At 63.7% G+C, this 16,687-nt stretch overlaps 1 protein-coding gene across 1 annotated transcript; it reads right to left on the bottom strand.

Annotated features, from left to right (window-relative positions):
- Window positions 1-614: 614 nt before the first annotated feature.
- Window positions 615-16,599, bottom strand: GANAB (glucosidase II alpha subunit). Its single transcript, XM_054001924.1, is given in 41 exon segments — window positions 615-1,500; window positions 2,200-2,301; window positions 3,093-3,205; window positions 3,579-3,674; window positions 3,676-3,693; window positions 4,167-4,241; window positions 4,321-4,396; window positions 4,511-4,557; window positions 4,559-4,586; window positions 5,468-5,550; window positions 5,552-5,581; window positions 5,583-5,618; window positions 5,620-5,658; window positions 5,661-5,702; window positions 5,704-5,717; window positions 6,482-6,583; window positions 6,688-6,712; window positions 6,714-6,746; window positions 6,748-6,786; window positions 7,397-7,540; window positions 7,999-8,078; window positions 8,298-8,454; window positions 9,426-9,488; window positions 9,491-9,517; window positions 9,519-9,664; window positions 10,592-10,604; window positions 10,606-10,713; window positions 10,715-10,747; window positions 11,208-11,285; window positions 11,287-11,389; window positions 11,955-12,051; window positions 12,131-12,179; window positions 12,181-12,216; window positions 12,331-12,390; window positions 12,393-12,417; window positions 12,850-12,903; window positions 13,331-13,510; window positions 13,979-14,106; window positions 15,156-15,264; window positions 15,358-15,447; window positions 16,476-16,599. Coding segments are annotated over 41 exon segments (2,934 nt in total). The 5' UTR covers window positions 16,496-16,599; the 3' UTR covers window positions 615-1,364.
- Between the last annotated feature and the right edge of the window lie 88 nt (window positions 16,600-16,687).

Below are 16,687 nucleotides of genomic sequence, written 5' to 3'. Positions count from 1 at the left end.
GAGCTCCCCAAATCCTCCCAAATCCCCCTCAGAGCCCCCCAGGTCCCCCTCAGAGCCCCCCAAATCCCCCCCAGAGCTCCCCAAATCCCCCAAATCGCCCCTAGACCCCCCCCCCCCGGCTCTCACCGAGCTCACGCAGGGCGCAGAAGAGCCCCACGAGCGACACCACGAAATAAACGAGGAAAACGTTCCTGAGCCGGAGCCGCATCGCGGGGGGGTCCCGGGGGGTCCTGGGGGGGGGTCCCGCTTTCACATCCTCCCCCCCCGGGGGTCTTCAGCGGCTCTTCCCAGTGCTCCCAGTTGCCCCCCCCCAGTGCTCCCAGTCCCCGTTCACTCCCGGTGCGGACGTGGGCGCTGCTGCCGGCCCGGCCTCGGGGGGTGTCCGGGGGGTTCCTGGCCCTGCCGGGGGTCCCTGAGGAGGGGTCGGGGGTCCCGGGAGGGGGGGGGGGGGGGGGGGGCGGGGCAGCGCTCGGGGGCGCGGAGACTCCGGTGGGGCAGCACTTCCGGTCTGACGTCCGCTTCCGGTCCGCCCTCCCAATGTTCCCCCCCCCCCCGCCTCCCGCGGCAAGAAAGGTTCCGACTTCCCCCCCACCCCCCGTTCGGGATTCCCAAAATTCCCCAAATTCCCGTTTTTTATTTGGTTTTATTTCGTGTTTTATCAAAACTCCGCGCGGCGCCGCGCTTCTTCCCCCCCCCTCCCAACCCCCCCTTGCAGCAGGGGGGGGACCCGGCGCTGCCCCCCCCAAAGAAGGGGGGAGGGGGTCCCCAAACCCCCCTTGGGACCCTCCCGGGGCTGGGGGAGGGGCAGACAAAAGGGGGAGGGGGGCGCACGCAGAGCTTTGGTCCCCAACTCCTCCTCGACACGACCCCCACCCAAATGTGGGGGGGAAACCCCCAATTTAGGGGGTTTCAGACCCCTCCTAACCCTCCTAATTTGGGGGGGGGGGGCACAGTCACACCCCAACCTCAAAATTTGGGGGCTCAGAGACCCCAAACTCCCCCAAATTTGGGGTAAAATGGGGGGGAGGGGAGGGGCTCAAGCCCTGATTTGGGGGTGGTCTCACCCCTTATTTGGGCCAGGTCTGACCCCTCATTTGGGGGGGGCTCAATCCTCATTTTGGGGGGGGGGGCTCAACCCCTAATTTGGGGGGGGCTCAATCCTCATTTTCGGGGGGGGGGCTCACCCCTCATCCTGGGGGACTCAACCCCCCCCCCCACCCCCAATTCTGGGCTCCTCAAACAGCGGCGGCCGCCGGGGGTTTTTTTGGGGGGGGAGGGATTTGAGGTTTTCTGGGGGCTCTGGGGGGGCCCGGGGGGGTTCGGGGGGATTTGGGGGGGTTGGTCCGGGGGCCCCCCCCCGTCCATTATCGCAGGGAGATGCTCCAGTCGGCCCCGATGGGGACCCCCGGGCGCCGCAGGGTCAGCACCGAGCGCTCGGGGTCGTGCTGGAAATGCAGCGAGCTCTGGGATCCGTCTGGGGATGGGGACACGAAATTCGGGCTCAGGGATCCCAAACTCGGGGTCAGGGACCCCAAAAAGCCATCAGGAACACAGAAATCCTAAAAGTCCAGCTCACGCAGCCCGTGAACCCATCAAGAACAAAAAATGCTCCTCAGAAACCCCAAATTCTCTGTGAGGGACCCTGGATTCCCCTCAGGGACCCCAAATTCCCCTCAGAGACCCCAAATTCCCCTTAGGGACCCCAAATTCTCCTCAGAAACCCCAAATTCCCCTCAGGGACCCCAAATTCCCCTCAGAATCCCCAAATTCCCCTCAGGGACCCCAAATTCTCTGTGAGGGACCCTGAATTCCTCTCAGGGACCCCAAATTCCCCTCAGAAACCCCAAAATTCTCTCAAGGACAACAAAATTTCCCTTAGGAATCTCAAATCCTCCTTCAAAGACTCCAAATTCCCCTCAGAAACTCTAAAATTCTCTCAAGGACAACAAAATACCCCTCAGAAATCCCAAATCCTCCCTCAAGGACCCCAAAAATCCCTCAAGAAAACCCCAAAATCTCCTCAGGATCCCCAAAATCCCTCCCCGCTCCCCCGGACCCCCCTCATTGTCCATCCTGAGCCAGGCGCTCTCCGGCCACCCCACCCCCCAGGATGACCCCTCCAAAACGCCCCAAAACCCACCCTAAAACCCCAAAACCCCCCCAAAACCCCCCCCAAAATCCCCCCAAAATCCCCCTCACCGTGGGGTGGTCAGCAGGGCGCTCTCTGGCCGCCCCACCCCCAGGATGACCACTCGCTCCAGCCAGGCCGGGCTGGACATGGACCCGCGGGGGTCAGCGGAGCTGGGGGCACAGAGGGGTCACAGGGGGGGTCACAGCCCCCCAAAAATCCCCCAAAAATCTCCCCTGGTCCCTCAACCCCATCACAGACAGGGCCCATGAGAAACGGGGGTTTGGGGATGTCCTGGGGGTATTTTTGGGGGTATTTTGGGGCTGTTTTGGGTACCTGGCCATAAAGGTTCCTGGGAGGTGCTTGGGGTGAGTTCGGGAGTATTTTTAGGGTATTTTTCTGTACCCGGCTGTGAGGGTGCCTGGGGCTGTTTTGGGGGTATTTTTGGGCTCATTTGGGAGTATTTTAGGACCATTTTTGGGTACCTGACCAGGAGGGTTCCTAGGGGTTATTTTGGAGTGGATTTGAGGGGTATTTTTCAGTATTTGGGGGTATTTTTGGGCTGTTTTTTTCCCTCACGTTTCCCGCCCTTTTTGTCCCCTCAGGTTTCCCGCCCTTTTTCCCCCCCTCAGGTTTCCCGCCCTTTTTCCCCCCCCCCTCACGTTTCCCGCCCTTTTTCCCCCCTCACGTTTCCCGCCCTTTTTCCCCCCCTCACGTTTCCCGCCTTTTCCTCCCCTCAGATTTCCCTTTTTCCCCTCACATTTTCCCCGCTTTTTCCCCTTTGCTTTTAGGGTGTTTTGGGTACCTGCCTGGGAGGTTTTTTTGGGGCAGTTTTGGAGCCATTTTAGGGTATTTTTAGGGGATTTTTGGGTACCTGCCAGTCAGGTTACCCTGGGGCTGTTTCAAGCGGGGATTTTGGAATACTTTAGGATATTTTGGGCTATTTTTGGGATATTTTGGGTACCTGGAGGTGAGTGTGCCATTGGCAAAGTGGAAGTGCCGGTGCAGGAATGCATTTTTGGTGGCGTAGTCGAAGCTGACCCCATCATCCAGGTACAGATCCCCCTGCGCCGTGCCCTGGGAGATAAAAGGGGGTTTGGGGGGGTCCCAAGGGGGATTTGGGGGGCAAAGGAGGGGTCTGGAGGTGCCTCAGAGAGTTTTTGGGAGTCACAGGGAGAGTTTTTGGGGTCCCTGGGGGAGATTTGGGGTCCCTGCACTCACCTGGGAGGGGTTTGGGGGGTTTTGGGGGTCCCTGTACTTACCTGGAAGGGGTCTGGGGAGGTTTTGGGGTTCCTGCTGGGGGTTTTGGGGTCCCTACACTCACCTGGGAGGGGTCTGGGGAGGTTTTGGGGTTCCTGCTGGGGGTTTTGGGGTCCCTACACTCACCTGGGAGGGGTCTGGGGGGGTTTAGGGGTTCCTGGTGGGGGGTTTTTGGGGTCCCTACACTCACCTGGGGGCTCAGGGCCACGTAGAGGGTGAAGGGGTCGCCCCTCATGGCCTCGGTGGAGCGGCGAGGCCGGTCCTGGCGTGGGATCACCGTCCCCCCCCCGCTGGAACACCGGGATCTGGGGGGCACGGGGGGGGTCAGCACCCCAAAAACCCCATAAAAAAAAAAACCCAAATCCCCCCAAACCCCGCCCAGAAAAACCCCCAAATTGCCCAGGTCACCCCCAGTGCTTGAGATTATTTTGGTCACTATCCCTGCCCCCCCCCCCCCCACCCCGCATCGGAACACAGGGGAATCCAAGAGGTTTTTGGGGTCTCCAAGGGGATTTTGGGGTCGTCATGGAAGTTCTGGGGTCTCCAGGGAGGTTTTTAGAGTCCCAACCCCCTCCCCAAACCCCTTGAGCCCCCCCAAAACAACCCACGGTGCTGAGGGTGACGGGCACCACTCCCCATGCGGGAACAGAGGGATCAGGGGAGGATTTTGGGGTGTCCAGGGGGAATTTTGGGGGTTCCAAGGGGAGTTTTAGGGTCTCATGGGGGTTTTGGGGTCCCAGCATCCCCCCAAACCCCCTGAGCCCCCCCAAAAACCCACGGTGCTGAGGGTGACGGGCACATAGAGGGTCTGGGGCGCCCGGTGCTGCTCGTGGGTCTCGTCATTGTACCAGACCTGGGGGAGAAATTTAGGGTTCACGGGGGTCCTGCACCCCAAGAAAACCCTAAAAATCACCCCAAAAGCCCTCACTCACCTCTCCCTCCCCAGGCAGGTACACGTTGACCCCATGGGCGCCCGGCTCCGTCACGGGGTGCACCAGGAGCACCGGTCTGGGGGACAGGGGTCAGCAAGGGGAAAAGCCCAAAAATGACCCCAAAAGGGATCCTAAACGGGGTCAGGGACCCCAGAAAGGGAGTCAGGGGACCCTAAAAAGGGTCAGGGACTCCCCCTCACCGAGCAGGTACTGGTCATCCATGGCGAAGGTGTGGGGGGTCATCCGGGAATTCCATCCACAGGGGCCTGGGGGGACAGCGGGGTTTGGGGTCAGGGGTCTAGGGGTGTTTTGGGGGTTTGGGATCAGGGGGATTTGGGGTCTGGGGGCGTTTTGGGGGTTTGGGGTCAGGGGGGTTTGAAGGCAGGGGTTTAGGACGGGGGGGGGTTTGGGGTCAGAGGTTTGGGTTCAGGCAATCTGGGGTTATCCTGGATGGATTTAGAGTGACCCAGGTAGATTTTCAGGATGGATTTGGGGTTTTTTGGGGGGGCACACCTCATGACAGGGATTCCCTGTTGGTGGCAGTGCTAGAAGGCCGTGTACCACGTCGGGATCAGGGGGGTTTGGGGTTATCTCAGGTAGGATTTGCTGTATCTCAGGTGGGTTTTTGGGGTGGATTTGGGGTTTTTGGGGTGGCACACCTCATTACAGGAATGCCCTGGCGGTGGAAGTGCTAGAAGGCTGTGTACGTCGGGAGCAGGGGGCTTTGGGGTTATCTCAGGTAGGATTTGCTGTATCTCAGGTGGGTTTTTGGGGTGGATTTGGGGTTTTTGGGGGTGGCACACCTCATGACGGGGATGCCCTGGCGGTGGAAGTGCTAGAAGGCTGTGTACGTCGGGAGCAGGGGGCTTTGGGGTTATCTCAGGTAGGATTTGCTGTATCTCAGGTGGGTTTTTGGGGTGGATTTGGGGTTTTTGGGGTGGCACACCTCATGACGGGGATGCCCTGGCGGGTGGCAGTGGTAGAAGGCCGTGTACCAGATTGGGAGCAGGGGGCTTTGGGGTTATCTCAGGTAGGATTTGCTGTATCTCAGGTGGGGTTTTGGGGTGGATTTGGGGTTTTTGGGGTGGATTGGGGGTGGATTTGGGGTTTTTGAGGTGGATTTGGGGTTGTTTTGGGGGTGGCACACCTCATGACGGGGATGCCCTGGCGGTGGCAGTGGTAGAAGGCCGTGTACCACGTCGGGAGCAGGGCGTAGCGGCGCCGCAGCGCGGGCCCTGACCAGCGCCAGGTGCTCGGGGGCTCAGCAGCCACGGCTCGCGCCGCGCCGTGTCCAGGTGGGGCGTGGGCGCGGAAGAAGGGCTGGAACGCCCCCGGCCTGGTACCCAGCGCACCTGCAGCTCCGGGCCCGGGTTCTGGAAAAAAGCCGCCCACGTCCGCTGCCAACGGCGCGGGGGGGTGGCGGGTGAGCCCGGATCCTGAGCCTGCTCCTGGTCCCACATCCCGGTGCTGGCCCTGATCCCAGTCCTGGTCATGGTCCCTGATTCCAATCCTGGTCCTGATCCCAGTCCTGGTCCTGGTTCCAGATCCTGGTCCTGATCCCAGCCCCAATCCCAGCCCTGATCCTAACCCTGGTCATGGTCCTGATCCCAGTCCTGGTCCTGGTTCCAGATCCTGGTCCTGATCCCAGCCCCAATCCCAGCCCTGATCCTAACCCTGGTCATGGTCCTGATCCCAGTCCTGGTCCTGGTTCCAGATCCTGGTCCTGGTCCCAGTCCTGGTCTCGGTCCCAGCCCTGAGCCCAGATCCTGGTCCTAATCCCAATCCTGGCCCCAGCCCTGATCCCATTCCGAACCCCTGTCCCAGCTCTGATCCTAGATCCTGGACCTGATCCAGATCCCAATCCTAGTCCTGGTCCCAAACCCCCTTCTGATCCTGATCCCAGCCTTGGTTCCATTCCCATTCCAGATCCCAGCTCCGATCCCATTCCCCATCCCATATCCCAACCCCTGACCCCAGTCCAGCATTCCCAGTACTCCCAGTTTGGCTCTCCCTCTGAACACCAGCCCGGCCAGCCCAAAGCTCAGGCACATGGGGATGGATGGAGACCCCTGACCCCATCTCCAATCCCTGACCCCATAACCCAATCCCTGACCCAAATCCCAGCATTCCCAGTACTCCCAGTACTCCCAGTTTGGCTCACCCCCGCAGAAGGCCAGCCCGGCCAGCCCGAAGCTCAGGCACATGGGGATGGAGATCCGCAGGTGCTCCCAGTCGGCCGTGTTGTCCCCGGTCCAAACCGCACCTGGGGGGTTTGTGGGGGTCAGGGGGGGGGGGTTCCCCTCCATCCTGACCACCCCCCAATTCCAGGATTTGCCCAAAATCCCGGGATTTCCCCCCAGGCCTCACCGTAGCGCTGGGAGCCGGCGAAGAAAAGCGCGGCTGAGCACGAAGGGCCGGAGCCGCCTCGCCCGAGCGCCGGATCAGCCCCTCGGCCGTGGCCTTGTGCTGGCAACGGGGGGAAAACAGGGTCAGCCACCCCAAACCCCACCCCAAACCCGACCCCAAAGGGGGCTAAAGGGGTTTGGGGGGTCCTAAAGGGGGTTTGGGGGGGCCTAAAAGGGGTTTGTGGGGGTCTAGAACAGTTCTGGGGGGTCCTAGAGGGGTTTGAGGGGCCCTAAAGGGGGGTTTGGAGGGAACTAAAAAGGGTTTGGAGGGTTCTAAAGGGGGGTTGGGGGAGCCTAAAAGGGGTTTGGGGGCACCTGGAGGAGTTTGGGGGGCCCTAGAGGGATTTGGGGGGAAATGAATGGCAAACTGGAGGGGCCCAAAGGGGTGAGAGAGAGTCCTAAAGGGGTTTGGGGTGCTCTGGGAGGTTGGAATTTTTTGGGGGTGCTTCAGAAGTTTTGGGGGTGTCCCTGTGAGGATTTTAGGGTCTCCCAGGGGATTTGGGGGGGGGTCCCACCATACAGAGCCCACAGATGCTCCCAGGCCCCAAATGCCCAAGCTTTAGTGGGGGTTGCTGAGGGGTTTGGGTGGCTCTGGGAGATCAGGGTTTTTCCTGGGGTCCCTGTGGGGTTTTGGGGGTGTCCCCAGGGGGGTTTTTGGGGGGGGGTCTCACCACGTAGAGCCCGTAGATGTTGTGCAGCTCGCGGTGCTCCCAGCCCCCGAAGTGCCGCGCGTCCTTGTGCATCGTCACCTCGGGGCCGCTGAACACCGACGGCTCGTTCATGTCGTTCCACGTGAACAGCGCCTCCGTGGAGCCCTGGGGGAGCCCCAAATCAGCGGGGGGGAACCCCAAAAATATGGGAGGGGGTTCTAAAACCCTCCCAGGGGATCCACAAAATCGGGGCGGAAAGCCAAGGTGGGGTCTCCAAAAAGGCACTGAGGGAAAAGGGTATGAGGGAGAAAGGGGTGTTGGAGGGATTTGTGGGGATTCTCTGAAACTAGGGAGGGCTTGAGGCTCAGGAAAAGCCCAAAAAAACAGCAGGGAAACCCCAAAAATATGAGAGGGACTCTACAAGTGCCAGGGGGTTCCCCAAAATCCCCCCTAAAAAGACAGGGGGATTCTCCAAGGGGAAGATGCTGCAAGGGGGAAAAGGGGCGAAGAGGGGGAATTTGGGGAGGGTCCCAGGGTCCTGGGAAAGCTCTGAGGAGGGGCTCTGGGGGGGGTCTGACAGAAATTTGGGGGGGGTCTGACAGAGATTTTGGGGGGTGCCCCACCTCGTACTGGTCGAAGGCAAACATGTTCGCCCACCACTCGCGCATCTCGGGGTTCGTGAAGTCGGGGTACGCCGAGGAGCCTGGGGGGCACGGGGGGGGGGCTTGTGACCCCCCTGGAGACCCCAAAACCACCCCAAATTCGCCCCCCCAGCCCCCACTGACTGGACCAACACCAGCCTTTGTAGCCGCTGCCATCCTCAGTCTTGATGTGGAACTCCCCAAGCACCCCGAGACCCCCCCCAAAATCCCTTCAGGAGCCCCCAAAACCCCCACAAAATCCCCTAAAACCCCTCGAGGACCCCCCCAGATGCCCCCCAGCCCCACTGACCGGGCCAGGCACCAGCCCTCGTAGTCATTGCCATCCTTGGTTTTGACGTAGAGGTCTCGCGCCCGCAGCTCCGTGTGCACCCGGTACCCCCCGTCCACCTTGATGTGTGGGTCCACGATGCTGACCATCTGTGGGGCAGGGTCCAGCAGGTGAGTGACCACTGGGCAGTGTCCAGCGGGTGAGTGACCACTGGGCAGTGTCCAGGGGGTGAGTGACCACCAGGCAGTGTCCAGCAGGTAAGTGACCACTGGGCAGTGTCCAGCAGGTGAGTGACCACAGGGCAGTGTCCAGGGGGGTGAGTGACCACTGGGCAGTGTCCAGCAGGTGAGTGACCACCGGGGCAGTGTCCAGGGGGTGAGTGACCACCGGGCAGTGTCCAGGGGGGGGCAGTGGCCAAGAGAACGTTCCCAAATTCCCATCCCCATCCTGATCTCAGATACAAAACCACCCCAGAATAATCTCAAAGTGCCTTTGTGATTTTCCCATTTCCATTTTTCCCATTTCCATTCCAGATCCTAATCCCAACCCCAATGTCCAGCCATTCCTGGTCTGATTCCAACCCCATTTTCCATTTCCTATCCCCCACCCTGCTCCTGACCCCATTCTCTATCCCATCCCCATTCCAATCCATCCCAAGCCCCACTTCCCACCCCAGTCCCATTCCTATTCCCAACCGACCCCCAAACCCACACCAAATCCCAATTCCGCTCCTGTTCCTTCTCCCAAACTCAATCCCATTCCCCCTCTCATCCCCACCCTGGCATTTCTGGGCTGCCAGCTGCTCCAGGAGCTTTGGGAATTCTGCAGGATCCTGTCTCAATCCCAATCCCACCCCATTCCCATCCCACTCTCTATTTCCGGGCCGCCACGCGCTCCAGCATCCCCCGAGGATTGTGGAATTTGGCACGATCCCACTCCCATTCCCATTCCCAATCCCAATCCCATCCCGCATTTCTGGGCCACCAGGCGCTCCAGCATCCCCCATGGATTGGGGAATTCTGTGGGGTCCCATTCCCAATCCCACCCCATTCCCAATCCTGCTCCCATCCCAATCCCAATCCCAATCCCACCCCATTCCCGATCCCAATCCCGTCCCCACCCTGCGTTTCCGGGCCGCCAGGCGCTCCAGCATGCCCCGGGGGTTGGGGAACTTGGCGGGGGTCCCCAGGTGAAGTAGCGCTTGCCGTCGGCGGTGCTCGATGTCCAGCCAGAGCACGTCCAGGGGCAGCTCGTGCTCCTCGAATCCCCTCTCCACGGCCTCCACGTCCGCCTCGTCCTGGTAATTCCAGCGGCTCTGGTGGTAGCCCAGGGAGAACAGCGGGGGCAGCGCCTGCGTGCCTGGGCAAGGGGCAGGGACAGGGGTGAAATCCCCAAAACAGCCCTAAAAACGGGCACGGGGCAGGGACAGGGGTGAAATCCCCCAAAACAGCCCTAAAAACGGGCATTGGGGCACAGCCAGATGGGAGAGATCCCCTGAAATAATCCCAAAAATGAGAGTAAGGTGGAAATGCCCTGGAAATTACCCTAAGTGGGAATCCTCTGAGAATACCCTAAAAGTGGGAATGGGGTGGGAATCCTCTGAGAATACCCTAAAAGTGGGAATGGGGTGGGAATCCTCTGAGAATAACCCTAAAGACAGAAACTGGGCAACATCAAAGTTGAGAAATCCCCCCCAAAAATCCCCCTGAAAATGGGAATGGGGGCCGAAGGAGAAAAATTCACAGTGCCCCCAGTGTCCTGTACCAGTCAGGATTCTGCTGTCCCTGTCCCCATCCCAGTGTCCCCATCCCAGTGTCCCCATCCCAGTGTCCCCAGTGCCCCATACCAGTCAGGGCTCTGTTCTGGTGTCCCTGTCCCCATCCCAGTGTCCCCAATGCCCCATACTGGTCAGGGCTCTGTACTGCTGTCCCTGTCCCCATCCCGCTGTCCCCATCCCAGTGTCCCCAGTGTCCCCAGCAGCCCACACCAATCAGGGCTCTGTTGTGGTGTCCCTGTCCCCATCCCAGTGTCCCCAGCAGCCCATACCAGTCAGGGCTCTGTTGTGGTGTCCCTGTCCCCATCCCAGTGTCCCCAGTGTCCCCAGCAGCCCGTACCAGTCAGGGCTCTGTACTGCTGTCCCTGTCCCCCATCCAGTGTCCCCACCCCAGTGTCCCCAGTGTCCCCAGTGTCCCCAGCAGCCCATACCAGTCAGGGCTCTGTTGTGGTGTCCCTGTCCCCATCCCAGTGTCCCCAGTGTCCCCAGTGTCCCCAGCAGCCCGTCCGTACCGGTCAGTCTCCCCGTACTGGGCAGTGACGTCGGCGGGCCCCGGCCCCAGCAGCAGGAACACGTCGATGACGCCGCTCTCGGACATCCAGCGCACCTCGGTCTGGGGGGTCTCGCCCCCCCCCCTGCATGTAATCCAGGAGCTTCCCAAAAAGGGTCTGGGGGTGGGACAAAGGGTCAGCACCCCCAAATTCCCACTGGAGTAACCAGACACCCCCAAAACCACCCCAAAGCCCCCCTCTCGGACTTTCCCAGCAGTGTTAGAGCTGATGGTCCACCCTGGTCTTGGCCCCTCAGAGACCCCAGACCCCCTAATTCCCCTCCAGAATCCCCCAGATCCCCCTCTTGGATCTTTCCAGCAGTGTTGGAGCCCCCCAGGAACCCTCAAACCCAGCCAGACCCCCCAAACCTCCCCCAAACCTCCCCCAAACCCAGCCAGGACCCTCCAAACCTCCCCCAAACGCCCCCCAGACCCCCGTGCTGGACCTTCCCGGCCGTGTTGGAGCCGATGTCCACCCAGGACCCTCCAAACCTCCCCCAAACCCCCTCAAACCTCCCCCAAACCCAGCCAGGACCCCTCAAACCTCCCCCAACCCCCCCCAGACCCCCGTGCCGGACCTTCCCGGCCGTGTTGGAGCCGATGTCCACCCAGGTCTCGGCGGCGTTGAGCCAGAAGAGGCCGAGGCTGAGGCGGGGGCCGGTGGGCGAGCAGCAGCGGCACCGAGCCGTACAGAGCCATGGGCGTGAACACCTCGTACTGGAACACGTCCAGGTTGTACAGGCGGTACGGGTCACCCCCCCCTGGGGACACGGGGACAGTCAGGGACACTGCCAGGGGACAGGGACACCCCCCCAGGGGTGTACAGGCTCTGGGTCAGCACCCCTGGGGACATCTGGGACACTGCCAGCAGGACAGGGACATCCCCCCAGGGTGTTACAGTCTCTGGGTCAACCCCCGGGGACAGTCAGGGACACTGCCAGCAGGACAGGGACATCCCCCCAGGGGTGTACAGGCTCTGGGTCACTCCCCTTGGGGACATGGGGGACAGTCAGGGACACCCCCCATGGGGTCAGGGACACCCCCAGGATGTCACTGTCACCCCATGAAGCCACCACCGCTGCCACCCCCCCACGCAGCGTCGCTCTCGCTGCCACCCCCGCTGCTGTCACTGTCACCGTCACCCCCACAGCGTTCCTGTCCTCCCACGGTGACACCACCCCCCTCAGTGCCACCATCCCCCTCATCTCGCTCCTGTACCCCCACACCCCCCGTGTTGCCCCCTGTCTCTGTGTCACCCCAAGGTCCCCGGGGTGTCCCCAAGGTCCCCGTGGTGTCCCCGGGGTGTCCCCAAGGTCCCCGCTCACTCGGTGGGGCGCAGCCGCAGGCTCTCAGCGTGCTCGGGGATGCCGTACACGTGCTCGAATCCGGGCAGGGAGAAATCCAACCCCACCGAGGTGGGTCCTGCAGGGAGTGGGGGGGACATCACAGGGGTCCCACCGTGTCCCCCCCAGTGTCCCCAAGTGTCCCCAGCTGTCCCCACCGTAGGGCTTGCTGTCCGTGTGCGTCTTGAACGTCTCCTCCCACGCCCCCCGGCTCCTCCTCGGGCTCTGCCGGCGGCTCCGCGGGCTGGGGGGGGACACAAATCCTGTCAGGAATGGGGGGACCCCTCCCCAAAAAAGGGGGGAGGGTTTAATTTGGGGTGTCCCATCCCAGTGTCCCCCCCCCCCCCATCCTTGTCACCTTGTCGCTCTGGGTGCTGCCAGCGCCATCCTCGGGCCCCCTCCTGCGCCGCCCCCTCCTCGCCCCGCGGGGTCCTTGGGGGGGTCCCTGTGGGAATTTGGGGTCCTGGGGTGCCCCAAAGGGGGGGGGGGGGCGGGGGGGGGCGACAGGGACAAGGAGCACCCCAAGACCCCGAATTTTGGGGGATCTGGACCCCCCCCCATCTGCTCCTGCCTGCTCTGGGGGGTGTGGGGGAGGGGATCTCCTCATTTTTGGGGTGCACAGACCCTCCCTAGCTGCACCTCACCCTTCAATTTGGGGTGCACAGACCCCCCCTGGCTGCTCCAGCCCCCTCCCCAATTTTGGGGGCCACAACGACCCCCCCCCAAGCTGCTCCTGCTCCCCATTTTTGGGGGGGATTTGAAGCCCCTCAGCTTCTCCTGCCCCCTCCCACCGTGCCGGGGGGGGGATCCGTTTTAGAGGGGGGGTCCGGGGGGGGGGTTTGGGGGCGCAGAGACGGCGGCGATTCCATGGATTTACCTACGGAAAAGGCTCTTGATCTTATCCCACACAGAACTAACTTTATCCGCCAGACTGGGGGTGGGGGGCACCAAAACAGAAACACAGAGAGTCAGCGCGGCCCCCCCGGCCCGCGGGGGACCCCCCCTCGGCCTGGGGGGCGACCCCCGACCCCCTCTGTGCTTTGGGGGACACCCCCCACCCCCACCCCGAGCGCTGCCGGCCCCGCTCCCGCTGGAACCAACGCCCTGCGGGGGAGTTGGGGTTTTTTTTTTAGGGCTTTTTGAGCATTTTTTGAGAGTTTTTTTGGGTTAGACTGCTGAGGCTTTTTTGTTTTTTTTTTCAGGGTTCTTTTTTTAAGTTTTGAGGGTTTTTTGGAGGTTTTGAAGGTTCCTGAGAGTTTTTTTGGGGGGTCTTATTGGGGATTTTGAAGGTTTTTCAGGGTTTTTTGAGGATTTTTGAGGGTTTTTTTGAGGATTTTTGAGGGTTTCTTGTCACTCACGAGTCCCGGCGGCGCCGCTGGTGCTCGAAGACGAGGAGGCCGCGGGCGTTGACGCTGCAGAGCAGCTCGCGCTGCCGCAGCAGGTCCAGGCGGAACGGCCGCTCCGTCACCAGCAGCCGGTGGCCCCCGGGGCCCAGGGACAGCTCCAGGGTGCCCTCGTCACGGCCCGTCACCTCCAGCCTGGGGACAGCGGCGTCTGTCACCGTCCCGGGGCACCCCGGAGCCGGGGTCACAGCCTGGGGACAGCGGCCATCCCCTAGGGGGTGGCTGTGCCCACCCTGCCCCCTCACCGGTCAGGGCTGGCTGTGACCCCCCTCCTGTGTCCCCATGTCCCCTGTCCCCCTCGCTTCTTGGCAGGTGGCTCCCCCAGCAGCAATCAGGGGTTCTCTCCGTCCTCATGTCCCCGTGTCCCCCCTGTCCCCTCACCTCTCGGCAGTATCCCCATGTCCCCTCACCTCTCACAGGTGGCAGTGTCCCCATGTCCCTGTGTCCCCATTTCCCCTCACCTGTCAGCAGGTGGCTCCCCCAGCACCAATCAGGGGTTCTCTCTGTCCCCCTGTCCCCTCACCTCTCACAGGTGGCTCCCCCAGCAGCCATTGGGGATGGGTGGCAGTGTCCCCATGTCCCCGTGTCCCCGTGTCCCCTCACCTCTCGGCAGGTGGCTCCCCCAGCAGCACGTCGGGCACCTGGTAGCGGGGTCGCAGCGGGGCCAGCTCCTGGATGCGCAGGCGCGTCACGTTCCCGGTGAGCCCCCACACCTCCAGCAGCAGCGGCACCTGCGGGGGGGACAGTGGCACCTGGGGCTGGGGACACGGGGACAGTGGCACCTGCAGGGGACAGTGGCACCTGGGGCTGGGGACACAGGGACAGTGGCACCTGCAGGGGACAGTGGCACCTGGGGCTGGGGACAGTGGCACCTGGGGCTGGGGACAGCAGCACCTGGGGCTGGGGACACGGGGACAGTGGCACCTGGGGCTGGGGACACGGGGACAGTGGCACCTACAGGGGACAGTGTCACCTGGGGCTGGGGACAGTGGCACCTGGGGCTGGGGACACGGGGACAGTGGCACCTGCAGGGGACAGTGTCACCTGGGGACACGGGGACAATGGCACCTGGGGCTGGGGACACGGGGACAGTGGCACCTGGGGCTGGGGACATGGGGATAGTGGCACCTGGGGCTGGGGACAGCAGCACCTGGGGCTGGGGACACAGGGACAGTGGCACGTGGGGGTTCCCACACCTCCCACAGCAGTGACACCTGCACAGGGGGACAGGACAAGGCCAGCTAGGCACGGGGACACGGCCACCTGGGGCAGCTGGGCACAGGGACAGCGACACCGGGGACACCTGGGACACCCACAGCTGGACACGGCCACCTGGGGGGCACCTGGACAGCCTCAGGGTCACCCACACCTGGCCGGGGGCACCTGGGGGGCACATGGGGGTCACCCAGCCCCGCAGCGCTGGGGGACAGAGGGACACGGGGCAGGTGTGGGGTCACGCACACCTGGAGCAGGTGGGACAGGGACACGGCCAAAGTGTCACCAGCACCTTGGGACAGCGGCCAGGTGGCACCTGGACAGCTGGGGAACGTGGGGGTCAGGGACACAGTGACCCCTCAGTGTCCCTGCTGTCCCCTCACCTGGGTGGCCTCGGTGACCAGCTGGATCCCGTGACCCCTGTGACCCCTGCTGTCCCCCTGTGACCCCTCAGTGTCCCTGCTGTCCCCTCACCTGGGTGGCCCCGGTGACCACCTGGATCCCGTGACCCCTGTGACCCCTGCTGTCCCCCTGTGACCCCTCAGTGTCCCTGCTGTCCCCTCACCTGGGTGGCCTCGTTGACCAGCTGGATCCTGGCCACGTCGGGGCCGAGCTCCAGCGACTCCAGCAGCGCCCGGTACGGGGAGTTCCCGGGCTGGATCCGCCGCTGCCGCCTGGGGGGGGGCACGGGGGGGGGACACGGGCCCTGAGTGACCCCCCCGGGCCGCGCCCCCCCCTCCCCAGGTGTGCCCCCCCCCCGCCCACACCTGCAGAAGCCGCTCTGCTCGCAGCTCTTGAAGTTGCCGCGGTCGACGGCGAGCGAGGCCCCGAGGCACAGGGACAGCCACAGCGGCCACCTGGGGGGCACGGGGGGGGTCAGCACCCCAAAAACGGGGGGAGACCCCCCCAAACCCCACCTGAGAACCCCAAAAACAGCAGGAGACCCCCCCCAAACCCACCTGGGAACCCCAAAACAGGGGGAAACCCCCCCAAACCCCACCTGGGAACCCCAAAACAGGGGGAAACCCCCCAAAACCCACCTGGGAACCCCAAAACAGGGGGAGACCCCCTCCAGAACCCACCTGGGGGGGATGAGCACCCCGAAACCACCCAGAGACCCCCCCCAAACCCCACCTGGGGGGGTCAGCACTGCAAAAACAGCCAGAGACCCCCCCCCCAGACCTCACTGAGGAACCCCAAAACCAGCGGGAGACCCCCCCCCCCAAACCCACCGTGGGGCACCGGGACCCCCCGAATTCCCCCCTCAGGTGGGCACGGGGGGGGGCTCCAGAGCCCCCAGACCCCATCTGGGGGGGCAGCAGAGAGGGGAAGGGGGGGCCAGGGAGACCCAAAATCATCCGGTGGGGCAACAGGGACCCCCGAGGGGGGCACAGGGAGCCCCCCAAAAAATACCTCAGGTGAGAACGGGGGGGGGCCCGGATCCCCCAGTGGCATCGGGGGGGGCAGGGACCCCAAAAACCAACGGGGGGGACACGGGGGGGCACTGGGGGGGTCAGAGCTGGGGTAGGGACCCCCAGACCCGCGGGGGGGGGCACCGGGACCCCCCAAACCCGCACCCGGAGGCAGAAAGGGGGGACATAGGGGGGTCACAGAGCAGATTCGGGGGGGGTCCCGGGGCCTTTTGGGGGGGGGAGGGTCCCACAGGGGCTGGGGGGGGGTCGGGGGTGTGTGGGGGGCTGGGGGGGGGTCGGGGCCGCAGCCCGGGCCCGAGGCCTTGGGGGGGTCCCGGGCGCTCAAGGCCCGGCCGGGAGGGCCCGGGGGGGGTTTTGGGGCGGGGGGGTCCCGTGGGGGGGGGTCGGGGGTGACTCCGGGGGGTCCCATGGGGGGGTCGGGGGGGGGGGTCGGGCCCCTGGCGCGCGCTCACCGCCCCAGCGCCGCCGCCATCTTGAATCCGGCCTGACCCTTGACCCCGCCCCCGGCCCGACGCCGCCGCCTCCCATTGGCTGTGGGCAGCCCCGCCCTCCGTCCCGCCCCGGCCACGCCCTCCCGCGGGGTTCCCGCCTTACCTGGTCGCCGGGGAGACGCAGGCCCCGCCCTCCTCGTGTTGTGATTCGCGAGTGAGGCTTGAGCGATGGG

The sequence above is a fragment of the Vidua macroura genome, chromosome 33 (genome assembly GCF_024509145.1).
Source record: "Vidua macroura isolate BioBank_ID:100142 chromosome 33, ASM2450914v1, whole genome shotgun sequence".
NCBI classification, from domain to species: Eukaryota; Metazoa; Chordata; class Aves; order Passeriformes; family Viduidae; genus Vidua; species Vidua macroura.
This window is presented reverse-complemented; position numbering and strand designations above follow the sequence as displayed.